The sequence below is a fragment of the Lissotriton vulgaris genome, chromosome 1_1 (genome assembly GCF_964263255.1).
Source record: "Lissotriton vulgaris chromosome 1_1, aLisVul1.2, whole genome shotgun sequence".
Classification (NCBI taxonomy): Eukaryota; Metazoa; Chordata; class Amphibia; order Caudata; family Salamandridae; genus Lissotriton; species Lissotriton vulgaris.
Genome location: NC_141685.1, coordinates 1544922931 through 1544949724, shown reverse-complemented (window position 1 = coordinate 1544949724; position 26794 = coordinate 1544922931). Strand labels below are relative to the sequence as shown.

At 52.4% G+C, this 26794-nt stretch overlaps 1 protein-coding gene across 1 annotated transcript in view; it reads left to right on the top strand.

Moving 5' to 3' along the window:
• Positions 1-26794, top strand: part of CEP290 (centrosomal protein 290) — a 1386965-nt gene that overhangs the window by 1236940 nt on the left and 123231 nt on the right. The window contains exon 48 of the mRNA XM_086918001.1: positions 26283-26455. Coding sequence (XP_086774127.1) covers positions 26283-26455 — 173 coding nt within the window. The remainder of the gene's footprint in view (positions 1-26282; positions 26456-26794) is intronic.

Here is a 26794-nt window from a genome sequence, read left to right as displayed (position 1 = left end):
CTTTCACTTCTGCCCTAGCTGGGAATTGATCGGTAGGTTCATGTGTACTTATGCATCCCTACACCCTGGTGTTTCCAGTGTGGGGCCTCCTCATACTTTTCTCCCTTTTTCATTGCTTTGAATTTCTGACTCCTGTGCAGTCCTCTGAGTTGGGGTCTCTTGGCTGTGCCTTAGCTCTTTACAGGGGATGCGACCCTCCTTGATGGTGTTGTCTTAGGGTAAATTGTCGTTACTCTTCTGTTCTGGACTTCTTGTCCTTCACTGTTAATTGACTGTGGTTGCGGGCTTCTTTCGTCTGCTACACCATTTTTTATCACGTTTTTTCTGTCTCCGGGGATAATGTTGTATCTACTTTGGGGTTGCCCTGCAGTGATTGTGCTTTGCTCTTCCCTTCTAGGACTTTAGGTGCCACTGTGCCTGGCACTTCCCTGAATGGTGCCGTTTCTCACCCTTTTGCTTCTTTCCTTTCCGGTTATCTGATTTTTCGCACCCTGTTCCCATATTCTAACAGTTTTGTTTGTGATGGCTCCGCGTTGTGACACTGAAAAGTTCGCCTAAGAAAACTGATGTCAGCTCGCCGGGGTGGGGCTTATGTGACTTCGCTGACATCCCGCCCGCGGATGTCGGGGCTGAGTCACGCGATACTGCCCCCCAGCGCGCAGAGATGCTGGGGCAAAGAAAATTTTCCAGATCCAGTCTGCCATCTGGGGATAATCCTACGTTAAGGAATCTGCGGCTAGAATTGTCTCTCAAAGATACATTCTTACCGAAAGTAAGTAACTCGTACTGCAAGGTCTCTTTCAGCATTGGGGAGCAACTTGGTTAGATCTATTGGCTACCGAAGAGAACGTTCAATGTCAGCAGTTCTGCAAGTGGGAGTTTCCAAGGTGGCTATATCTCGGCAACGCCTTTCATCACGAGTGGAATTGTGGCCTCTTGGACACCTTTCCGGTAATGCCACTTCTACCTAGAATGCTGAAGTAGATCAAGTGCGACCAGGCCCAAGTCATTCTTGTGGCTCTGGTCTGGGCACGAAGAGTCTGGTACCCCGAGCTCTTGAGCATGGCATTGTTCCTCTGATGAAACTGCCTCTTCAGGAGGATCTTCTGTTGCAGCACCAGGGGACGGTTCTCCACCCGAGCCTGTCCAGCCTCCACCTCCTTGTGCAGAGATTGTTCGGCCACAGTTGACAGCTTTCGACCTTCCTCCCGAAGTCTGTAATGTCATCTTGGCAGCCAGGCGTCCCTCCACTAAAACGGTATACGCCTGTAGATGGAACACATTGTGGCATGGTGCACAACAAAGGCTGTGGATCCCCTTTCTGCCCCTCTTTCAGAGGTTCTCCTCTTCGTTCTTTCTTTGGCCCAGCAGAGCTCTGCTCTGGGCACTCTCAAAGGCTATCTTTCGGCCATTTCAGCCTGTCTTTGCCTTCCTGATCAGCCTTCTCTTTTCAAGTCCCCTATTGTAAACAGATTTCTGAAAGGCATTTCCCATCTCTTTCCTCCTTCTCCTTTCGTAATGCCCCAGTGGGACTTGAATCTTGTCCTTACTTATCTTATGTGTGGTCTCTTTGAGTCACTACATAATTGTCCTCTACGTCTTCTTACATCTGAAAGAGACTCGTTAGTGATAGATTCCTTACCTTAGTATATCCCCAGGCATTAGACTGGATCCGGAAACTTTTGCGTAGCAGTACCCTTGCACGTCGGTAGGCATCGTCTGCGGCTCCGCGTCCATCGTCGGCGTCGTGGGCGCCGTGATGACGTCGTCGGAGTACTTAGACGCCGCCTCTGCGTGCTGACGTCAGTTCTTCTTTTTTCAGCGCCAGCATGCGCAGATCTGGAAAAAGCAGTAACCCTTAGTCAATTTTTGACTAACCTTTTTGAATCCTTTTGATCGTTTCTCGAAGTCTTACGACTCCGATCGGTGCCTAGGGATGCCTGGCTTCAATCACTGTGAGGATTGCGACCGCACGATGTCGGTCACGGATCCGCACCACCTGTGCCTAACTTGTCTAGGCGACGACAAGGGCCTGCTCCGACTGCCGGGCCCTCTCTTCAAAAGCCAGGCGGGAGCGGTCTCGCAGGCAACTCGAGCTCCGGCAGTCGGTCCCGCGCCGTGCGAGGTCCCGGTCCCACGGGAGGTCGAGGGACAGGTCGCAGGCTCGGAGCCACCACAGCTCCGAGAGTCGGCACCATTCCTCCGGGTCGAAGTCGTCGTCAGGTAAGAAGCACAAGAAGTCGAAGAGGCGTCATCGCTCTTCTGACTCCCCCCCCCCTGACGCTCGCACGATGCGGCCGGGGGTTCGGGTGATACCGCCCACACAGCTTCTTCGGGGTCGGGGGCGTCGCGTCCCTCTCCATGCGCTCCGGTCCCTGGGCGAGACGCGACGCCGGAGGAGATCGAGCGCTTCCTCATGGCTGTAGGAGAGTAGGGTCTGCAATCCTATGATCACCCAGATTTTTTGCTTTTGTTTCACTGGTTTACGACTTTCTCTGGCTGTGGGCCTGCTAATCAGACCCACAGCCTGGCTGTTCTCTCTCTAAATTACAACATGTACCCTAGGTGCATTTACCAATTGGTACTGGGCCACCTTATCAGACCTTGTAACTCAGGGCATAGGTGTACCCAGGGCTGCCAGGGGCTGCAGCATGTATTATGCCACCCCTGGCTGGCCTCCTAAATTTGACACAACTGGCTGCATGACAGCTGGGGCAAAGTCGTGTAATCACCCTTTGCTGTAGGTGTAGTATACCTATACCTAACCCTAAAATGGACACACAGATTCCTATCAGTCACTCCTATGGCAGGCCTTGACAATCCTGAAGGCAGAGTGCTTGGAATCATGTGAGATGGTGCTCTGGCATGAGCTGAGCCTGTCTGCAGCTTGCGGAACCAAGTCCTAATAGCTGTTCCATGATATCGCATACCATATACTCTTAAGTGCATTATAATCCTCGCGGTTAAATGCTAACTTTGGTATTGCTTTATCAAAACATGTCGAGTAAGGTGTCATACGAATTGGAATACTAACCCCTCGCCAATTCTGGCGACGGGGTTAGCATTCCACCCTTCTAGAGGGACACGACATGTATGTAACCGTGAACCCCGGTTAAAGTTAACTAAAGCCTCAGCTCCACAAAATGGATGCTGCCACCACAGACACGAGTCTGACCCCCTGCAGCTGGGAGTCCTTCCAGCGAGGGGAGCCTGGACAAAGGGTTTCCTGTCAGGGGCGGTGCTAGCACCGTCCCAGACATGGTTTTGTGTATCCTGGGTAGGCAGGGCTTTACAGGAAGGTGACTGCTGAGTGGCACCCCGGTGCTCACTACGCATAGGCCAGTCTGAACCAGTTCCAGGGGCACACCAGCCCCTGGCCTGGGGAAGTCCGGCATGGGAGAGGGGTGTAACCACCCCCCTCCTAGTCCCACCCATAGGCAGGACCTAGTCACCGGGTCAGCCCCCTTTTTTAGTATAAAGATGGGAGCGGGCCCCCTGTTCAAATTAGATCATCTTTGGAATCAAGACCCGACTTTCTACGAAAGGCATCAAGATTTCCTCCTTCTTCAAGATTCTCCCTTGTGGCTAAGGAGTAGTCACCCTGCATCAAGCGGGCACCATCCTAAGAACACTGCGGTCTGCTGCAAGTCCTTCTTCACGAATCCGACGACCCAGCTCGACGAGACCCGGCTTCCCTGGCACCTCTGACCTCTACTCACCTCTACAGCAAAGCTGAGAACTGTGAGTGCGACGAGACCTCGAGGGACCGACGATCGCCAAGACTGCACGACTTCTGCATAACAAGCCCACCGAGTCTTCCACTGGTGAGTGCTTTGGGGTCCGAGAAGCCCCAACCCTGCGCAGCTCCAGCACCCAAGATCAGCCTCCCTGCATCTCCACGATCTGCGTGGGGCCCTTCTGCTGTTTGCTGTGCACCGCGTTGTTTGGCTACTAGCCGGCTGGCTTGTGGCCTTCTGAACGACGCCCGACGACATCACTGCTGCTGGTCTGGTTGCTCCAGGCTGGCCCTTGCTTCCTTCTTCAAGAGAGGCACCCCGGACCCTCCTGGTCCACTCCAGACGCCATTTTAGGTCCACCGCGTGGGCTTGAATTTGCCAAGGCTTTGTTGCCCAATCCTGGGTCCAGCGACGCCGACAGCTTCTATCTTCGTGGGACAGCTCGATCCTCCATCCTGGTCGCCGACAACGCCTCCTGGTCCGTGAGATCTCCGAGCACAGCGTCACCCACTCACCTTGTCGAGGTGGCTACCATCCGGTGCCCTCCTGGTGCCCACTGACTACTGGCTAGTGGTCTCGAACTTGGTCCCCTCTGCTTTCAGGTGTCATCTTCCATCGATCCAGGCTGGGATCCACCGAACTTTCTTCACTGGTCGCCTGCCAGCAACTTCTTTCTTCCAGGCTCCTGGTCCGGCAACGAGGATTCCCGACGTCTTTTGAGCCCTATGCAGCTGCAGCCCCTGGGCTAGGTAACTTCGGCATTTCGGTGCCCCAGCATAGCCTCACTATCCAAGGGTCAGGATCCACTTTCATTTTCTCCCTACCAGGTCGGGTTCGCCCGAGAACACTAACTTTGTCATTACTAGCTACCATAGACTTTGTCCCGCATCACGCGTGAGAGTGCACACTCTGCACCCGAGTCCCCTGGGTCTCCTAGAAGTAATCTGAAGATTCTATAGTCAAGTCCTAGCGATTCCTAAGCCTATTAGTACTGTACTTACCTGCTAGTAATTTCGCATTCCACTTTTCAAGTATATGGTTTTCCGTGCCCCTCGGGCATTTGTATATACTGTGCTAACTTAAGTATTTTTGTAAGAGTTTTGGTTTGTGCTTAGTACCCTGTCCTCATAAAGAGTACAGGGCTGTTGTGATTCTTAATAAATAACTGTTTATTTTCATAACACTTGTGTGGTGTCCTTTCACTGGGCATTCAAGGGGTATATGTGTGGTATAACAGCTGGCTTAACACGCCCTCTCGAGTCTTTAGCCTTAGACTGCTCGTATCCACGCTACTAGGATAGCTGGTCTATAAGGTTGACTTACAACCAATCATCAATAAGGGTTGCTGGACTTATACATAGTGTTCACTAGAATAGTGAGCACTGCATATCAGGCCACCTTCTCACATTGGTGAGCAGCGGTTGGGATTTGAGCTTGCTGTTGTTTTACCACACGTATCCTAAGAATATCTTGTTGAAAGATCACATAAGTACTGTTAGTACATATAACCAAGCTTAGAATACTCTGAGTTCTACTGAACCAGCTGTTGCAGCTCCTCAAGGCCTAGCACACCTTGGCTGCAACTCTTAGCAAGGGATCAGTAGGTAAACACATAGTGTAGGTAGGTGCATCACTTACACCACACTAGAAACAGTATGTCGGACAAAGGAGGAAACTCTGAGTCTCCCCTTGTGTCAGTTGACCCTCCACAGGTCATCCCTTCAAGATATACTGTGCTTAGCTTCCATGAGTTACGACAAGTATGTACCTCTAGGAAGATTAAGCAAGGGGCTAACCCCACCACCTCCTTTCTGATTGGTCTCTTAGAGACTTATGATGCCAGAAAGGCTGAGAAACCTCTTAGCCTTTCTAATCCAGAAGGAGGCATGCCTCCCCTTGAGGGAACCAGAGGAGACCCTGACCTCATCCACCTCTCAACTGAGAATGAAGATGTGGAGGAGGATGAGAATGAGGATCCCTCTGGAGATGAGGCAGATAAGTGACAGGTAGAAGTCAGTAGACTAACCAGGTCCAACTTAAGCAAACATGACAGTGGTACTGGGGGACCCCTGGGGCCACTATCAGGTCAGCTTAACATTGGGAATGGACGAGCCAGATCTCTGTCAAGAGGCTCTGGCAGATCCCTTCAAACCAATGGCTCTCACAACTCTTCTCAAAGAGGGATGACATCCCCTCAGAGGAGAGTGTATGAAGCTAAAGAAAGGGCAGCTAATCTGAGGATTGAAAGGGAAGAACTTGCCCTGGCCAAAGAAAGGCTTGCCTTTGCTAGAGAGCAACAGTTAAGTGGGGTAGTCCCCACTGGTGGCAGCATTGTACCTAGCAATAGGGAAAGGAGTTTTGACACAAAGCACCTTGGTAAGATAGTGCCCCCCTTTAAACAAGGGGATGACATCCACAAATGGATTACTGCTTTGGAGAGGGCCTGCACTGTGCAAGGTGTTCCCCAGAGTCAGTGGGCAGCTATCTTGTGGCTCTCCTTTGAAGGTAAAGGTAGAGACAAGCTCCTCACCACAAGGGTAGAGGATGCTAACAATTACAAAATCTTGAAGAATACACTGGTTGAAGGGTTTGGCCTAACCACTGAGCAGTACAGGGTGCTGTTCAGGGATACCCAGAAAACTCAGTCTCAAGATTGGTCTGACTTTGTAGATTGTGCCACTAAGGCTTTTGAGGGCTGGTTGCTGGGCAGTAAGGTTACTGATTATAAAGGATTGTATAATTTGATGATGAGAGAACAAATTTTAAACAATTGTCAGAACCAGTTGTTGCATCAGCATCTTGTTGACTCAGATCTGACCTCTCCCCAAGAATTGGGAAAGAAGGCAGACAGATGGGTTAGAACAAGAGTTAAACAGAACCAGGGCCAGAATCAAGGTGGTCAGAAGAAAGCAGACCAGAAGGGTAAAGATTCTAAGGGGGAACAAAATGACCAGAAGTCTTCGACAGGTCCCCAACAACCCAAAGAGGGTGGGGGTCAGGCTCCCCAAAAGAAGAAAGAAGGCCAATCTAAAAGGTGGTGCCAATACTGCAAAAGTAAAACTCACTGGTTTAGTGAGTGCACCAAGAAAGGAGGAGGGCAGACTCCTGCCACTGCAGCCCCTAAGGCACCTGTGCCCCCTAGTACAGTCAGCAGTGGTAGTGCACCTCCCAAGGGTTTAGTAGGGTTAACCCTGGGTTCTGAGGGGTGTGACAACTTAGTTGGTACACTCACTCAGGCTGTCCTTGTCAGTACAGGGGATATGGATATGTCCCCTGACATAAGTCCCAATACTTTGGGCAAATACAGACAGACACCTTTCATTAATGGAAAAATGGCTCATGCCTATAGGGACACTTGTGCCAGTGTCACAATGGTGACACCTAACTTTGTGGACCCTGGACAGATCATGCCAGGTACAGAATTCCTGGTGACCAATGCAAGCAATGTCACTACCAATCACAGTATGGCAATTGTAGCTTTCTCCTGGGGAGGGGTAACTGGCCAAAAGAAGGTTGTATTTAGTTCAGACCTCCCAGTGGATTGTTTGTTGGGCAATGATTTGGAGTCATCACAATGGACAGAGGTGGAGCAGAGGACTCACATGGAAATGTTAGGCTTGCCAGCACATGTGTTTGCTGTGACCAGGTCACAGGTCAGGAAATGCCCCACTGAACAGGTGCTGGATCCTGGAACAATGGACCAGACACCTTCCAAGAAAAAGAGCAGTAGGGTTAAGGCTGTGCCTTCCCCCTTGCCCCAGGTTGTGGATCAAGTCTCAGAGGAGGCTGACCTACAGGAATTGAGGGAAACTGAGCCTAGAGAGTTTGAACTTGATCAAGTTGAATTCTTGGGTTCAGGGGGACCCTCAAGGGAAGACCTGGGGAAGGACCAGTTAGACTGCCCTTCTCTTGAACCCCTCAGACAGCAGGCTGCTGCTGAGGCTGCTGGGAACGCCACAGGTACCCACAAGGTATAATGGGAAGATGGACTCCTGTACACTGAGTCAAGAGACCCCAAGCCTGGCATGACCAGGAGGCTGGTTGTACCCTTGTCTCAGAGAGGTTTCCTACTTACCTTGGCCCATGAGATTCCCTTAGCAGGTCTCTTAGGCCAGACAAAGACTTGGGACAGGCTTGTCTCACACTTTCACTGGCCTCACATGAATGAGGATACCAAGGAGTTTTGTCGCTCCTGTGTCACTTGCCAAGCCAGTGGTAAGTCAGGTGGCACAACAAAGGCCCCCCTTATACCAATGCCTGTGGTGGGGGTGCCCTTTGAAAGAGTGGGGATTGACATTGTTGGTCCAATGGAACCCCAGACAGCATCAGGGCACAAGTTTATACTGGTGGTAGTGGATCATGCCACCAGGTATCCTGAAGCTATTCCACTTAGGACCACCACAGCACCTGTGGTGGCAAGGGCCCTAGTTGGAGTGTTCTCCAGAGTGGGCTTCCCTAAGGAGGTTGTCTCTGACAGAGGTGCAAACTTCATGTCAAGCTACTTAACTGCTATGTGGAAGGAATGTGGTGTCAACTACAAGTTCACCACACCCTATCATCCACAATGCAATGGGCTTGTTGAAAGGTTCAACAGGACCCTAAAAGGGATGATTCATGGACTACCTGAAAAGCTCAGGCGTAGATGGGATGTCCTGATTCCCTGCCTTCTGTTTGCTTACAGAGAGGTCCCACAAAAGGGGGTTGGCTACAGCCCTTTTGAACTTTTGTATGGGCATCCTGTGAGAGGCCCCCTGTGTTTGGTGAAGGAAGGATGGGAGAGACCTCTCAAAAAGCCTGCAACCAACATAGTGGACTATGTACTTGGTCTCCGCTCCAGGATGGCTGAGTATATGGAGAAGGCATCTGAAAACCTTAAGGCCATTCAAGAACTTCAAAAAGCTTGGCATGACCAAAAGGCTGTCCTGACTGTTTACCAGCCTGGACAGAAGGTGTGGGTGTTGGAGCCAGTGGCCCCAGCAGCACTCAAAGACAAATGGTCTGGGCCCCACACAATTCTTGAGCAAAAGGGAGAGGTCACCTACCTGGTGGACCTTGGAACTCCCAGGAGCCCCCACAGGGTACTCCATGTCAACAGGCTCAAAGCATATGTCGACAGGAAGGACATGAGCTTGCTCATGGCCATTGATGAGGGACAGGAGGAAGAGAGTGACCCTCTCCCAGACCTGCTCACTCAGAATCCTGATGATGGGTCAGTAGATGGTGTTGTCTTTTGTGGCAGCCTCTCTGAACATCAACAGAAAGACTGTAAACAGGTTCTTCAGTCTTTCAGACATATGTTCTCTCTGACACCCAGTCAGACCACTTGGTGCACCCATGAGGTTGACACTGGGGACAGCCTGCCTGTCAAGAGTAAAATCTACAGGCAGCCTGATCATGTTAGAGACTGCATAAAAACTGAAGTGCAGAAAATGTTGGAGTTGGGAGTCATTGAACCCTCAGATAGCCCTTGGGCTAGTCCAGTAGTTCTAGTGCCAAAGCCTCACACCCAAGATGGTAAGAGAGAGATGAGGTTTTGCGTAGACTACAGGGGTCTCAATGCAGTCACTAAGACTGATGCCCACCCAATACCAAGGGCAGATGAACTTATAGATAGATTGGCTTCTGCCAACTACTTAAGTACATTTGACTTAACAGCTGGGTATTGGCAAATCAGGTTAGCTGAGGATGCTAAGCCCAAGACAGCATTTTCAACCCCTGGTGGGCATTATCAATTTGTGGTAATGCCCTTTGGTCTGAAAAATGCACCTGCCACCTTCCAAAGGTTGGTGAATCAAGTCCTTACTGGGCTAGATGACTTCTGTGCAGCATATCTAGATGATATTGCTGTCTTTAGCTCCACCTGGGAGGATCACCTGGTCCACCTGAGGAAAGTGTTAGAGGCTCTGCAAGCAGCAGGCCTCACTATCAAGGCCACCAAGTGCCAGATAGGGCAGACACAGGTTGTATACCTGGGCCACCTTGTAGGTGGAGGCCAGGTTCAACCACTGGAGAGCAAAATACAGTCAATCAGGGACTGGGCTCCTCCAACCACCCAGACTCAGGTTCAAGCTTTCTTGGGCCTGACTGGATACTACAGAAAGTTTGTCAGGAACTATGGTTCAATTGTGACACCATTAAATGAACTGACAAGTAAGAAAATGCCAAAAAAGGTTCAGTGGACAGCAGGCTGTCAAAAAGCATTCGATGACCTAAAGCAGGCCATGTGCACAGCACCTATCCTTAAGAGTCCAGACTACTCCAAACCATTCATTGTCCAAACCGATGCTTCTGAGTTGGGTGTGGGAGCTGTTCTTTCTCAACTGAATTTTGATGGTCAAAACCAGCCCATTGCTTTTATAAGCAGAAGGCTGACCCCCAGAGAGAAGAATTGGTCAGCTATTGAGAGGGAGGCCTTTGCTGTGGTTTGGGCCCTGAAGAAGCTGAGGCCATACTTGTTTGGCACTCACTTCAAGATTCAGACCGACCATAAGCCCCTCTTGTGGCTAAATCAGATGAAGGGTGAAAACCCCAAACTGCTTAGGTGGTCCATTTCCCTACAGGGGATGGACTTTACAGTGGAACATAGACCTGGTACTGATCATGGCAATGCCGATGGGCTCTCCAGATATTTCCACTTAGAACAAGAAGACTCACCTGGTCAAGGTTAGCTTATTGTCCCAAAGTTTGGGGGGGGTCATGTAGGAGAGTAGGGTCTGCAATCCTATGATCACCCAGATTTTTTGCTTTTGTTTCACTGGTTTACGACTTTCTCTGGCTGTGGGCCTGCTAAACAGACCCACAGCCTGGCTGTTCTCTCTCTAAATTACAACATGTACCCTAGGTGCATTTACCAATTGGTACTGGGCCACCTTATCAGACCCTGTAACTCAGGGCATAGGTGTACCCAGGGCTGCCAGGGGCTGCAGCATGTATTATGCCACCCCTGGCTGGCCTCCTAAATTTGACACAACTGGCTGCATGACAGCTGGGGCAAAGTCGTGTAATCACCCTTTGCTGTAGGTGTAGTATACCTATACCTAACCCTAAAATGGACACACAGATTCCTATCAGTCACTCCTATGGCAGGCCTTGACAATCCTGAAGGCAGAGTGCTTGGAATCATGTGAGATGGTGCTCTGGCATGAGCTGAGCCTGTCTGCAGCTTGCGGAACCAAGTCCTAATAGCTGTTCCATGATATCGCATACCATATACTCTTAAGTGCATTATAATCCTTGCGGTTAAATGCTAACTTTGGTATTGCTTTATCAAAACATGTCGAGTAAGGTGTCATACGAATTGGAATACTAACCCCTCGCCAATTCTGGCGACGGGGTTAGCATTCCACCCTTCTAGAGGGACACGACATGTATGTAACTGTGAACCCCGGTTAAAGTTAACTAAAGCCTCAGCTCCACAAAATGGATGCTGCCACCACAGACACGAGTCTGACCCCCTGCAGCTGGGAGTCCTTCCAGCGAGGGGAGCCTGGACAAAGGGTTTCCTGTCAGGGGCGGTGCTAGCACCGTCCCAGACATGGTTTTGTGTATCCTGGGTAGGCAGGGCTTTACAGGAAGGTGACTGCTGAGTGGCACCCCGGTGCTCACTACGCATAGGCCAGTCTGAACCAGTTCCAGGGGCACACCAGCCCCTGGCCTGGGGAAGTCCGGCATGGGAGAGGGGTGTAACCACCCCCCTCCTAGTCCCACCCATAGGCAGGACCTAGTCACCGGGTCAGCCCCCTTTTTTAGTATAAAGATGGGAGCGGGCCCCCTGTTCAAATTAGATCATCTTTGGAATCAAGACCCGACTTTCTACGAAAGGCATCAAGATTTCCTTCTTCAAGATTCTCCCTTGTGGCTAAGGAGTAGTCACCCTGCATCAAGCGGGCACCATCCTAAGAACACTGCGGTCTGCTGCAAGTCCTTCTTCACGAATCCGACGACCCAGCTCGACGAGACCCGGCTTCCCTGGCACCTCTGACCTCTACTCACCTCTACAGCAAAGCTGAGAACTGTGAGTGCGACGAGACCTCGAGGGACCGACGATCGCCAAGACTGCACGACTTCTGCATAACAAGCCCACCGAGTCTTCCACTGGTGAGTGCTTTGGGGTCCGAGAAGCCCCAACCCTGCGCAGCTCCAGCACCCAAGATCAGCCTCCCTGCATCTCCACGATCTGCGTGGGGCCCTTCTGCTGTTTGCTGTGCACCGCGTTGTTTGGCTACTAGCCGGCTGGCTTGTGGCCTTCTGAACGACGCCCGACGACATCACTGCTGCTGGTCTGGTTGCTCCAGGCTGGCCCTTGCTTCCTTCTTCAAGAGAGGCACCCCGGACCCTCCTGGTCCACTCCAGACGCCATTTTAGGTCCACCGCGTGGGCTTGAATTTGCCAAGGCTTTGTTGCCCAATCCTGGGTCCAGCGACGCCGACAGCTTCTATCTTCGTGGGACAGCTCGATCCTCCATCCTGGTCGCCGACAACGCCTCCTGGTCCGTGAGATCTCCGAGCACAGCGTCACCCACTCACCTTGTCGAGGTGGCTACCATCCGGTGCCCTCCTGGTGCCCACTGACTATTGGCTAGTGGTCTCGAACTTGGTCCCCTCTGCTTTCAGGTGTCATCTTCCATCGATCCAGGCTGGGATCCACCGAACTTTCTTCACTGGTCGCCTGCCAGCAACTTCTTTCTTCCAGGCTCCTGGTCCGGCAACGAGGATTCCCGACGTCTTTTGAGCCCTATGCAGCTGCAGCCCCTGGGCTAGGTAACTTCGGCATTTCGGTGTCCCAGCATAGCCTCACTATCCAAGGGTCAGGATCCACTTTCGTTTTCTCCCTACCAGGTCGGGTTCGCCCGAGAACACTAACTTTGTCATTACTAGCTACCATAGACTTTGTCCCGCATCACGCGTGAGAGTGCACACTCTGCACCCGAGTCCCCTGGGTCTCCTAGAAGTAATCTGAAGATTCTATAGTCAAGTCCTAGCGATTCCTAAGCCTATTAGTACTGTACTTACCTGCTAGTAATTTCGCATTCCACTTTTCAAGTATATGGTTTTCCGTGCCCCTCGGGCATTTGTATATACTGTGCTAACTTAAGTATTTTTGTAAGAGTTTTGGTTTGTGCTTAGTACCCTGTCCTCATAAAGAGTACAGGGCTGTTGTGATTCTTAATAAATAACTGTTTATTTTCATAACACTTGTGTGGTGTCCTTTCACTGGGTATTCAAGGGGTATATGTGTGGTATAACAGCTGGCTTAACACGCCCTCTCGAGTCTTTAGCCTTAGACTGCTCGTATCCACGCTACTAGGATAGCTGGTCTATAAGGTTGACTTACAACCAATCATCAATAAGGGTTGCTGGACTGATACATAGTGTTCACTAGAAAAGTGAGCACTGCTTATCAGGCCACCTTATCACAATGGCCATGAGGTCCCTCTCTCCTCCGACGGGCTCCGCGGCGCCTTCGGGCCCAGCTGGCCTGTCTGGGGCCCCTGGCGAGTCGGGGGCTTCGGCCTCTACGCCGTCGGGTGCTTCGGCTCCGACGCCGCCGGCGCCTTCGGGCCCGGCGCTGCGGGGTCCCACTATCCCGACACCGCCGGTGCCTCGGGCCCGGCGCCGCTGGGTCAAGTGCTCCCGGCGCCGCGGGACCCTTCCCCTCCCTCGGGATCTGGATCGTCGCCGGTGGACCTTACGACCCCCCCGGCGTCGGACCGTCAGGTGTCGCCTCCGGCGCCGTCCTCGGGCGGCACCGTCCCCGATGCCTCCTTCATTCCTGTTCCGACGTCGGCACTTTCGACGGCGTTTGGAGATTTTCACTTCTATGAACAGGCCCCATTAATTTAGAACCCTAAGTATCAGGAGATGGGTGATGAGGAGGATTGGGAGGGTCTGAGGACCCTCTGACCCGTGAGTGTCAGTCACGAGAGGACTGGACAGGGGAACTTGGGGAGGCCAGTGTCCTGGACACCTCTCCAGACACTGGTTTTGTCTCCCCTCCTACTGTGGCTTCGGAGGAGGGGGCCACCTATAGTGTGGTGTTGATGATGGCTGCCAAGGCCTTGGGCCTTGCGCTCCCCGTCGCGGCCTAACCTCCTCACTGAGGTCCTTAAACCGCAGTCATGCTCGGCCGAGCCTCTGCTGCCCTTTAATGAGGCCTTGACCGACGTTCTTTTGGGCACTTGGTCCAGGCCCGCTACGGGTTCGCCCGTAGATAGGAACGTGGCCAGACGCCACCGCTCGGCCCGGGCGACCCATGTTTCCTGTCCACCCACCCCACCCCGAGAGTCTGGTCATCCAAGCCTCCAATTCCCAGACCGCATTCCCGTCGGCTCCGCCGGACAGGGAATCCAAGAGGTATGAGAATTATGGAAAGAAAATATTCTCCTCTCTTAGTTTGGGACTGCGGTCTTCCAACACCGCATGCCTCTTGGACCGCTACACCCACTCTCTGTGGGAGACGGTTGCGGAAGTGCTGCCAGAGTGTCCCTTGGAGGTACGGGCCATACTCGGCCAACCCCTTGTGGAGGGCCGAGATGCAGCCAAATATTCTATCCGGTGTGGGCTGGATACCACCGACTCGCTAGCCAGAGCGATGGCAACGACGGTGGCGGTGAGACGTCACGCCTGGTTGAGGTCCGCCAACTTTTCGGCAGATGTCCAAAACACTCTGATGGACATGCCGTTCGATGGCCGTCGCCTTTTTGGCGACAAGGCAGACCATGCGCTTGAGCACTTTAAGGACTCCAGGGCTACGGCCAAGTCCTTGGGCCTCTCGGCCCGCGCCAACAAACGGGTGCCTTTCGCTCCTTTCGTGGCCAAGGAAGGGGCGCCCCCACACGTGCTGCCAGCCACATGCCTCGGACTAACTTCCAGCGCGGTGGCGGCCATGGAAATCGCCGTGGAGGCGGTCGGGGACAACGGCGAGGCCAGTCCACACCTTCCCCCTGCAGCATCCGCCTCTAAACCCTCCTAGTCCGTGCTTCTCGGCCCATGTGACGCCAGTGGGGGGCATGGTTCGCCATCACCACTCTCACTGGCGCACTGTCACTTCGGGCAGGTGGGTGCTGCAGATCGTCCGGAGGGGCTACTCCCTCCCCTTCGAGACGACCCCTCAAGCCATGCCACTGCAATACCACCGCGTATCGGGGGATCACTTGCGGCTTCTGCAGGAGGAAGTTTCGGCCCTCTTGGCCAAGGGGGTCATCGAGCGCATACCTGGGCCAGAAGTAGGACGTGGTTGCTACTCCCACTTCTTTCTGGTTCCCAAGAAGGGCAAAGGGGGCCTACGCCCTATCTTGGACCTACGGAACGTCAACGGCTTCCTCCCGAACGAGATGTTCAAGATGCTGACTCTGGCTCAGGTCTTAGCTACCCTGGACCCAGGAGACTGGATGGTAGCGTTGGACTTGCAGGACGCCTATTTCCACATCCCTGTTCTGCCGGCCAACCGGCGTTACCTGCAGTTCACGGTAGGCCACGAGCACTTTCAGTTTACCGTGCTCCGCTTCAGCCTTACCAGCGCCCCACGGGTGTTCACGAAGGTGATGGCGGTGGTCGCAGCTCATCTGCGCAGGTTAGGGGTTTCAGTCTTCCCTTACCTCGACGACTGGTTGTTGAAGGCGGGCTCGCCCCAGACAGTCGTCAGCCACCTCCAGACGAGGGCAGACCTCTTGCACCAGCTGGGGTTCTCCATCAATGTGACAAAGTCACACCTGTGCCCCTCTCAGAAGCTCCTTTTCATCGGAGCAGTTCTCGCCTCGGCGCAGTTTCGGGTTTACCCACCCGAGCAGCAGGTTCGGGATATACAGGCTCTGATTCCACTCTTCCAGCCTTTATCCCGAGTTTCGGTCAGGTTGACGCTGCGGCTTCTGGGGCTGATGGCTTCCTGCATCCTTCTGGTGCATTACGCCCGTTGGCGGATGCGGGCTCTGCAGTGGGACCTGAAGTTTCAGTGGGCCCAGCGTCAGGGCAACCTGTCCGACCATGTCCTGATCTCGGAGGGCACTGCGAGACAGCTGCAGTGGTGGCTCACGGACCACGATTGGGTCAGTGGCAGATCCCTCTCCCTTCCCCAACCTGAGCACGTAGTTGTGACGGACGCGTCCCTCCAGGGCTGGGGAGGCCACATGGGAGAGGCGGAGATCAGAGGCCTCTGGTCTCCGGCGGAGTCCCGGCTCCATATCAACCTTTTGGAGCTGCGGGCGATTCGTCTAGCACTGAAGGCATTCCTCCCCTCTGTCCGAGGGAGTGTAGTGCAGGTGTTCACGGACAACACCACCGCCATGTGGTACTTCAACAAACAGGGCAGGGTGGGGTCGTGGACCCCCTGCCAGGAGGCTCTGCGCCTCTGGCAATGGCTGGAACATCAGGGCGTGACTCTGGTGGTTCAACACCTGGCAGGTTCTCTGAACGCCAGGGCGGACGAACTCAGCCGCTGGTGCATGATGGATCGCGAATGGCGTCTGAACTCGGACGTGGCGCAAGGTCTCTTTCTGCAGTGGGGAGAGCCTTGGTTAGATCTATTCGCCACCGAATGTCATCATTTCTGCTCGTTGGAATTTCCAAGGCGGCACTCGCTCAGAGACGCTTTTCGTCGCGAGTGGAGTTGCGGTCTGTTGTACGCCTTTTCGCCTATACCACTTCTGCCCAGAGTGCTGAAGAAGATCAGGCGCGACCGGGCACAAGTCTTCCTTGTGGCTCCGGACTGGGCACGAAGGTACTGGTATCCCGAGCTACTCAGTATGTCAGTCGATCCCCCGGTTTGTCTGCCTCTTCAGGAGGACCTTCTGTCGCAGCAGAAGGGGACGGTCCTCCACCCGAACCTGTCCAGTCTCCACCTCCATGCTTGGAGATTGAGCGGCGACAGTTGAGGCCATTTGACTTGCCTCCTGAAGTCTGTACAATCATTCTGGCAGCCAGGCGTCCCTCCACAAAGTCGGTATACGCCTGCAGGTGGAACAGATTTGTGGCATGGTCCACAGCAAAGGCTGTGGATCCTCTCTCTGCCCCTCTTTCCGAGGTTCTTCTCTTCCTTCTTTCTCTTGCCCAGCAGGGCTCTGCTCGGGCACTATCAAGGGCTATCTTTATGCCCTTTCAGCCTTCCTAAGGCTGCCTGATCAACCATCTTTGTTCAAGTCCCCAATTGTAAATAGATTTCTGAAAGGCATCACACACACGTTTCCACCTGTTCCCTTTGTGATGCCTCAGTGGGACTTGAACTTGGTCCTTACATTTCTGATGTGCGCTCCCTTCGAGCCACTTCACAACTGTCCTCTTCGCCTTCTCACTTTGAAGACTGCATTCCTGGTAGCCATCACCTCTGCCAGGAGAATGAGTGAGCTCCAGGCTCTATCCTGTAAACCTCCTTTCCTTTCAGTCCATCCGGACAAGGTTGTGTTAAAGACAAAACCTTCTTTCCTACCCAAGGTGGTCACGGCCTTCCACATTGGGCAATCCATTACCTTGCCCACCTTCTTTCCGCCTCCGCATCCCTCGAGAGAGGAAGAGAGGCTCCACCGTCTGGATCCAAAACGTGCGCACTCGTTCTATCTGTATCGCACACGCCAGTTCCGGGTGGATGACCAACTCTTTGTTGGTTACGTGGGCGCTAAGAAGGGGAAAGCGGTACACAAGCGGACCATCTCGCGGTGTTTCATCTTGTGTATACAGGCGTGTTACTCCTTGGCAAAGAAGGAACCCCCTGTTGGCCTGAGGGCTCATTCCACTCGAGCCACAGCGACTACAACTGCCTTGGGCCGAGGTGTGCCCTTGCAGGACATCTGTCAGGCAGCTACGTGGGCCTCGCTGCACACGTTCGCAAGACACTACTGCCTGGACAGCCAAGTCCGGAGGGATGGCTTCTTTGGCCGTTCCGTCCTCCAGGACTTTCTGGTGTGATTATTGGTTCGCAGACCCACCACCGGGGTATCTATTCTAAGGTGAGGAATCTATCACTAACGTGTCTCTTTCAGATGCACAAGTTACTACATTTGTAACGATATATCTGTAAGAGACATTAGTTAGTGATAGATTCCTTACCGACCCACCCATCCTCCCCGTTCTGCGAACCGATATCTAGGGTTAAGGTCATCCCCTTTCAGGGCCCTAGTTTCAAGGCACCAGTGTTGGTTTTTGGCATAGCTCAGCGTTTCTGGCACGGAAAAGCTGTGTCTAAGAACTGACGTCAGCCCGCGGAGGCGGCGTCTAAGTACTCCGACGACGTCATCACGTCGCCGACGACGGACGCGGAGCCGCAGACGACGCCTACCGACGCGCAAGAATACTGCTACGCAAAAGTTTCCGGATCCAGTCTGACGCCTGGGGATATTCTAAGGTAAGGAATCTATCACTAACTAATGTCTCTTACAGATATATCGTTACACAAGTAGTAACTTGTGCTTTAAAGACTGCTTTCCTGCTTGCCATCACCTCTGCTCACAGGGTGAGTGTGCTTTAGGCTCTGTCTTCCAAACCTCCCTTTCTTGCTGTCCATCCAGACAAAGTGGTTTTTCGTACTAGGCCCTCTTTTCTGCCCAAAGTGGTTACTTCTTTCCTAGTAGGTCAGACCATCACATTGCCCACTTTATTCCTGCCCCCACACTCCTTCAAGGAGATACTCCGGGTGGACGATCCACTCTTCATAGGTTATGTGGGTGCCAAGAAAGGTTGGGTCGTGCACAATAGTACCATCTCTCGAAGGGTTGTTCTATGCATCTAGGTCGGCTATTCTTTGGCAAAAAAGGAACCTCCGGTAGGACTGTATGCGCACTCTACTAGGGTGAAGGCAGCCACTACTGCATTGGGACATGGAGTTCTGCTAGTTGACATCTGCCAGGCAGCCACGTGGGGATCCCTGCACAAGTTCACAAAACATTACTGCCTGGACGGCCAAGTCCTGAGAGACTGCTCTTTCTCCAGGACTTTCTGGTGTGAACTTAGTCGCAGACGCACCATTGGGGCTGGCATTGCTGGGGTATCTGAAAGAGACACGCTAGTGATAGATTGCTTACCTTAGAATAATCCCCAGGCATCAGGCTTGATCCGGAAAGCTTTCGTCAGCAGTACCCCTGCGCGTCGATAGACGTCGTCGTACGGCTCTGCATGTGTCATTGGCATCTTAATTCGCCGAGATGATGTCACTGCAGCTACTTAGACGCGCCCACGTGCGCTGACGTCAGTTCTTTCTTTTCCCGTGCCAGAAAGCGCAGATCCGGATAGAGCGGTACCCCGTCAACATGTTGACTAAAGTATTTGTTTGATATAAGTTGTATGTAAACTTACTCCTGGTGCATAAGGATGCCCGGTTTCAAGCTTTGCCAGGCCTGTCTGGGCACGATGTCGCTGACGGACCTGCACCATGAGTGTCTCTTCTGCCTGGGGCGTGACCACGCCACCGAGTTGTGTACCCACTGTCGGGCCATGGCCCCGAAAACTTTGCGGGAGCGGTCCTAAAAGCGGCTGGAGGCCCGGGAGTATGGCCCACATCGTTCCAGGTCTCGTGGGAGGTCGAGTGCCCGGTCGCAGAGCAAGCGCCATCATTCGAAGTCTTCGCACTCGGAGTCAGGTAAGGCGAAGCACAAAAAGTCGAAGCAGCATTGCCGCTCTTCGTCATCCTCATGCCGGTCGCAGGACAAGGCTGAGGGGGCAGGTGGCACCGCCCCTGCGGCCCAGACGAAGCCTGAACAGTTACTGTTGGCTTCCCCACCTTTCCCAGGTCCATCGGCGACTCCGGCCGAATTGCAAGAGTTCGTGTCTGCAATGGCACGTATCTTCGGCCCGTGCGGCTTTGTCGAATCGCCTTCGCCCCACTGTTCCACGTCCTCAACATCGCCGGCTCCGGCCAGACATCGTCGACGCCCAGAGGCCTCCATGGCTCCAGCCGGGGCTCCCCATTCTTGCCATTGAACGCAGTACAGCCTCCACTGTCAATATCGTCGATACCGCCGATGCTGATGCCGGTGGCCGACGGCGCCGGAGACCGACGCCGGCATCGACTTCTTATCCCGACGCCAATGGGCGACTTTTACCCTTTTCTTCACCCACGTCCTCGTCCACTTGTGGAGGAAGGGAAAGACTGGGAAGGGTTTGAAGACCCTCTCGCAGCACAGTGCAAGCCCATCCCTGACTGGGATGAGGAGGCGGAGTTCGGTGACCAGTATTACACTCCGGCGGCAGGTTCACCATCCCCTACAGCTACTATGGTGCTTCCTTTTCCACGGTGCTGCGTAGGGCGGCCGAGGGGCTTGGCCTCGAGCTCCCTACATCAGCTGTCAGGACCAACATACTGACTGAAGTGCTTCGGCCAGCCGCTTCTTCTACAGAACCGCTGTTGCAGTTTAAAGAATGTTGATGGATTAAACCCAGATCAGTTGACTGGGGGTGAGTGTTTGATTTGCTCAAACGCTCCGTACATCATCCCCTTTTGTTTCGCTTTGTTCGCCCTAAGTTGGCAGGGTATGCTCAGACGTGAGTCCCTTGCTCACTTGGCCATTGGATTCAAGATAGCCTGGCTGATGAGGATTATGAATCCGAAACCGGTCCCAGGATGCTTTTTTCTGGTCCAGGGAAGACATGGCTTGGCAGTTTGGGCTTGACTGTTCCCATGAGGCATAGGGTCAGACTTATTTGCATATGGCCATGTCTAAACTGGGGTGGCTGAGTGAGCGAAAGAATGGTGATGGATTAAACCCAGATCAGTTGACTGGGGGTGAGTGTTTGATTTGCTCTAACGCTCTGTCCGTCATCCCCTTTTGTATCGCTTTGTTCGCCCTAAGTTGGCAGGGTATGCTCAGACGTGAGTCCCTTGCTCACTTGGCCACTGGATTCAAGATAGCCTGGCTGATGAGGATTATGAATCCGAAACCGGTCCCAGGATGCGTGTTTCCGGTCCAGGGAAGACATGGCTTGGCAGTTCGGGCTGGACTGTTCCCATGAGGCACAGGGTCAGACTGATTTGCATATGGCCATGTCTGAACTGGGATGGCTGAGTGAGCTAAAGAATGGTGATGGATTAAACCCAGATCAGTTGACTGGGGGTGAGTGTTTGAGTTGCTCAAACGCTCTGTCCATCATCACCTTTTGTTTCGCGTTGCCGTTTAATGAGGCACTTACTGATGTGCTTCTGGTCACATGGTACCGGCCCAACACAGGGGCTCCTGTGGATAAGGGTGTGGCTCCGGGCGACCCTACCTTCCTCATCCAGCACCCTACACGTGAGAGTTTGGTGGTGCAGGCCTCCACGTCCCGAGTGTGTTTCCTTCTGCTCCACCAGACAAGGAATCCAAGAAATTGGAGCAGTTTGGCAAGAGATTTATTCTTCTGCAAGTTCTGGACTGCGGTCTGTGAACACTGCCTGTCTCTTGGGCCACTATTCCCATTCTGTATGGGATGCGGTTGAGCAGGTGCTACCTCAGTGTCCGCAGGTGGCCCAGATAGTTCTCGTCTGAGCTCTTATTGAGGGGATAGATGCGGCCAAGTTCACTATACATTGTGGTCTTGATATCGCTGATTCACTGGGTAGGGCGATTTCCAGAACTGTGGCGTTATGTCGTCATGCCTGGTTGAGGACGATTGGCTTTTCTGCAGATTTCCAGAATACTTTGATGGACATGCCCTTCGATGGCACCCGCCTCCTTGGTGATAAGACTGATTCCGCATTGGAGTGTTTTAAGTACTCTCGGTCCATGGCCAAGTCCTTAGGCCTTTCAGGTGCACATACTCCTTCAACTTCTAACTTTAGCTCAACTTCTAACCTCCGCTCCTTTTGACGCTCCAGAAGAGGTGTGCAAACACGTTCATTTCAGAACAAGCCTGCAAAGCAACAGTCCCAGCGCAGCTGCGGACGTGTAGCTGACAGAGGCGTGTCACAGGGCCAGCGTGCATGTCAGTCCACCACCACCCCCGCTGCCAGTGCCTCCACACCTTCCTAGTCCGGTGTTTCAGGCACACCAGACGCCAGTAGGGGGCAGGATTCGTCATAACCTCCCCATTGGCACACCATTACATCAGACAGATGGGTTCTGGAGATTGATGGCTACCCCCTCCCCTTCGAGTCTACCCCCCAGCTATGCCACCGCAGTTCCACCACATTTCAGGGGATCATTTGACACTTCTCCAGCAGGAAGTGGCGGCCCTCTTGGCCAGGGGGGCCATTGAGCACGTTCCGATGCCAGAAGTAGGTCGTGGTTGTTACTCCCACTACTTCTTGGTTCCAAAGAAAGACAAGGGTCTACGTCCCATCTTAGACCTTCGGAACTTCAATCGCTTCCTCTGGAAGGAGAAGTTCAAGTTGCTCACTCTGGCTCAGGTCTTGTCTGCTCTAGACTGGATGGTGGCACTGGACCTGCAGGATGCTTATTTTCATATTCCCGTCCTGCCGGCCCGTCGGCGTTACCTAAGATTCACAGTGGACCAAGAGCATTTTCAGTTCACTGTGCTCCCCTTTGGCCCTACCAGCGCCCCTCGGGTGTTCACGAAAGTGATGGCGGTGGTCGCAGCTCATCTGCGCAGATCAGGGGTTTCAGTCTTCCTCTATCTCGACAACTGGTTGTTCAAGGCGTGTTCGCCTCAGACAGTCATCTCCCACCTCCAGACTACGCTTGACCTGCATTTGCTGGGGTTTTCCATCAACGTGCCAAAGTCGCACCTGATTCCCTCCCAGAAGCTCCTCTTCATCGGAGCGGTACTGGACACTGTGCAGTTTCGGGTTTTTCCTCCTGAACAGCAGTCCAGGACATTCGGGCTAGATTTCGATCTTTCAGCCCTTGTCCTGGGTTTCGGTCAGGAAGACCTTGAGGCTGCTGGGACTCATAACCTCCTGCATCCTGCTGACCAACCATGCCAGGTGGCATATGCAGGCTCTGCAGTGGGACCTGAAGTTGCAGTGGGCGCAGCGTCAGGGAAACCTGTTCGATTACGTCTAGATCTCGGAGTGCACTGCACAACAATTGCAGTGGTGGGTCCCTATTCAGCATTGGGTCAGCGGCAGATCCCTCTCCCTCTCCCTTCCCCAATCGGAGCACACTCTGGTGACGGATGTGTCCCTCCAGGGATGGGGCAGCCCCATGGGAGAGGCGGGGATCAAAGGCTTCTGGTCTCTGGCGGAGTCCCGGCTCCATATCAACCTTCTGGAGCTTACGGCGATCCTTCTTGCACTGAAGGCATTCCTCCCCTCTGTCAGGGGAAGGCAGTGCAGGTGTTCACGGATAACACCACCGCCATGTGGTATTGCAACAAACAGGGCGGGGTGGGGTTGTGGACCCTATGTCAGGAGACTCTGCGCCTCTGGACATGGCTGGAATGTCACAGCATTTCCTGGACGGTTCAACACCTGGCAGGTTCTTTGATCGCCAAAGCGGACAAACTCAGCCACCGGTGTCTGATGGATCACGAAAGGCGTCTTAACTCGGAGGTGGTGCAAGGTCTCTTTCAACAGTGGGGAGAGCCTTGGTTAGATCTATTCGCCACCGAAGAGAACGCGCAATGTCATCAGTTCTGCGCGTTGGAATTTCGAAGGTGGCACTCGCTCGGCGATGCTTTTCGTCGCGACTGGAGTTGCGGTCTGTTGTGCGCCTTTCCGCCTATACCACTTCTGCCCAGAGTGCTGAAGATCAGGCACGACCGGGCCTAAGTCATCCTTGTGGCTCCGGACTGGGCTCGAAGAGTTTGGTATCACAAGCTACTCAGTATGAGCCTTGCTCCCCTGATCTGACTGCCTCTGCGGGAGGATCTTCGGTCGCAGCAGCAGGGGACAGTTCTCCACCCGAACCAGCCCAGCCTCCACCTACATGTGTGGAGATTGAGCAGCGACAGTTTATTCCATTTGACTTGGCTCCCAACGTCTGTGATGTCATTCTGGCAGCCAGGCGTCCCTCCACTAAATCTGTATATGCCTGCAGGTGGAACAAATTTGTGTCATGGTGCACAGCCAAGACTGTGGATCCCCTTTCTGTCCCTCTTTCTGAGGTCCTTTTGTTCCTTCTTTCTCTGGCCCGGCAGGGCTCTGCTCTGGACACTATCAAGGGCTACCTTTCGGCCATTTCAGCCTTTCTCCGGGTACCAGATCAGCCTTCTCTGTTCAAGTCCCCTGTTGTACAGAGATTCTTAAAAGGCATTATGCATATGTTCTCTCCTGTTCCTTTCATAATGCCTCAGTGGGACTTGAACATTGTTTTAACTTATCTCATGTGCGCTCCCTTTGAGCCGCTTCACAATTGTCCTTTACGTCTTCTGACTTTGAAAACTGCCTTCCTGGTGGCTATCACCTCTGCCAGGAGAGTGAGTGAGCTTCAGGCTCTTTCATGTAAGCCTCCTTTTCTGTCGGTTTATCTGGACAAGGTTGTGCTTTGCACTCGTCCTCCCTTCTTGCCAAAGGTTGTCACTGCCTTCCACATCGGGCTGACTATCATCTTTCCCACTTTCTTTCCGCCTCCTCATCCTTCCAGGGAGGAAGAGAGGCTCCACCGTCTGGACCCAAAACGTGCGCTCTCCTTTTACCTGAATCGCACACAAGCATTTCAGGTGGATGACCAGCTCTTTGTTGGCTATGCAGGTGCCAGGAAAGGCCGGGCTGTTCACAAGAGGACTATCTCCCACTGGGTCGTGTTGTGTATCAAGGACTGTTATTCTATGGCTAAAAAGGAACCTCCGGTGGGGCTGCGTGCCCATTCTACCAGGGCAACAGCAGCCACTATGGCTTTGGGACGTGGTGTACCCCCTGCAAGACACCTGTCAAGCTGCCACGTGGGCTTCAATGCACACTTTTACAAAGCATTATTGCCTTAACAGTCAGGTCCAGAGGAACGTCTTCTGTTGACTTTCTAGTGTAATCTTATTCGCAGACCCACCACCGGGGTTGGTGTTGCTGGGGTATCTATTCTAAGATAAGGAATCTATCACTAACGTGTCTCTTTCAGATGCACAAGTTACTACTTGTGTAACGACATATCTTTAAGAGACATTAGTTAGTGATAGATTCCTTACCGCCCCACCCATCCTCCCGTACTGCGAACTGATTTCTAGGGTTAAGGTCATCCTTTTGGGCTCTAGTTTCTATGCACCAGTGGTCAGTATCTTACATGGCTCTGCGATCCTGTCGCAGAAAGTTGTGTACAGAACTGACGTCAGCCCGCGTGGGCGCATCTAAGTAGCTCCAGTGACGTCATCTCGGCGAATACGACGCCAACGACGCACATGGAGCCGTACGATGACGCCTATCGACGCGCAGGGGTTCTGCTGACGAAAGCTTTCTGGATCCAGTCTGACACCTGGGGATTATTCTAAGGTAAGGAATCTCACTAACTAATGTCCCTTACCCAAGTAGTAACTTGTGCATCTACTCTAAGGTAAGGAATCTATAACTACAGTCTCTTTCAGATGAACAAGTTGCTTACCTTCGGTAATGATTTATCTGTAAGAGACATAGCTAGTTATTGATTCATTACCACCCCACCCATCCTCCCCATTCTGCGTACTGACTTATAGGGCTAGTGACTCCCTTACAGGGCCCTAGTTATGTGCCCAGTGGCCAGTGTCTTGCATGGTTCTGCGCTTCTGCCGTGGAAAGTCATGTCAGAACTGACGTCAGCACGCAGGGGTGGGGTCTAAGTAGACACCTCAACATCATCCCGGTGACCCTGACGCCAATGACGGACGCGGAGTCGAACGACGCCACCTACCGACACGCAGGGGTACTGCTACGGAAAACTGTTTCTAGATCCAGTTTGACGCCTTGGCCTAATTGTAAGGTAAGGAATCTATAACTACATATGTCTTTCACAGATACATCGTTACCGAAGGTAAGCAACTTGTTGTTTAAATACACAATGCACCTTGCCTTATGGGCTTACCTTAGGGATAACGTATATGCAATAAAAGGCGTGTTTGAAGCCTGGCAAGGGGGTTATATATCCAAGTCGAATTGGCAGTTTAAATGAGCATTCAGGCTGCAATGGCAGTCCTGGGACATGTTTTACAGATACATTTCTTCTGCCGTTCGCTTGCGGGATATTGTCCGAAAATCAATTTATTAACCATCTTTATTTTGTGCTTAGTATTTATAGAGGCTTCTTTGTGGAAACACTCACTCAAGATATTGACATTCTGAAAAAAGAAATTGTTATTGTCATGGAATTTTTATCAGTCAAGTATATTTTACCTACCTGTTATTTGTTTTAATTGTTTTTAAGATGTATTCTTTTATGGTTGAAATTCAACCGAATAAAGATCCTTGACTGACTGACTAACATGCTGCAGCCCTTGGATACTCTGTTCACAAGGGCCTTGGATCCAGTGGTACCTTTTACAAGGGGCTTATATGTGGACCAGAGGTGTGCCAATTGTGTTTACAAATGTGCAGTTTTGGGAAAGAACCCAGGCACTGGGACTCTGAGTAGCAGGGACCCATCAAAAGGATATGAGAGGATAAAGAACACAAATATAATTGCTGGAGAATAAATGGGCATTTTGTTTGTGTAATTCTGGAGATATATTGCACATTAGCATTTTTTTGTAAATTATTTTAAAACATTTACTCTCCCTCATTAAACAGGAAGCTGAAGGTGCTGAGAAGCTTCGAATAGCTAAAAACAATGTGGAATTAATGAACGAAAAACTGATTGCCCAGCTGGAGGAAGCTGGTGAGAAATTAAACTTTGCTGAAAGCAGAGGTCCACAGCTTGAAGGAGCAGACAGCAAAACATGGAAATCAGTTGTCGTAACAAGGTGAGAAGTTAAATATACTAACTCAAAAAATTTCAAAATGTTTAAAGTATTGTCAAATGTAGTTTCATAACGGACATGGTCAGGTGCACTGGTACTTCTGGAACAGACTTCTAACCGCACATTCCTTATCTTTGAAAATTCCCCAACGTAAGACTGGATCCAGAAAATCTTGAGCAGTACCTCTGCACACTGGTAGATGGTGCTAATGGCTCTGCGTCAACATCGTCCATGCCGGATGCATGCAGTGCCTATATAGGCTCCACCCCGACGTACAAACATCAGTTCCTGTCTTTCTGCGCCAACAGTCGCAGATCCGGAAAGTTAACCCAGTAGTCTTTT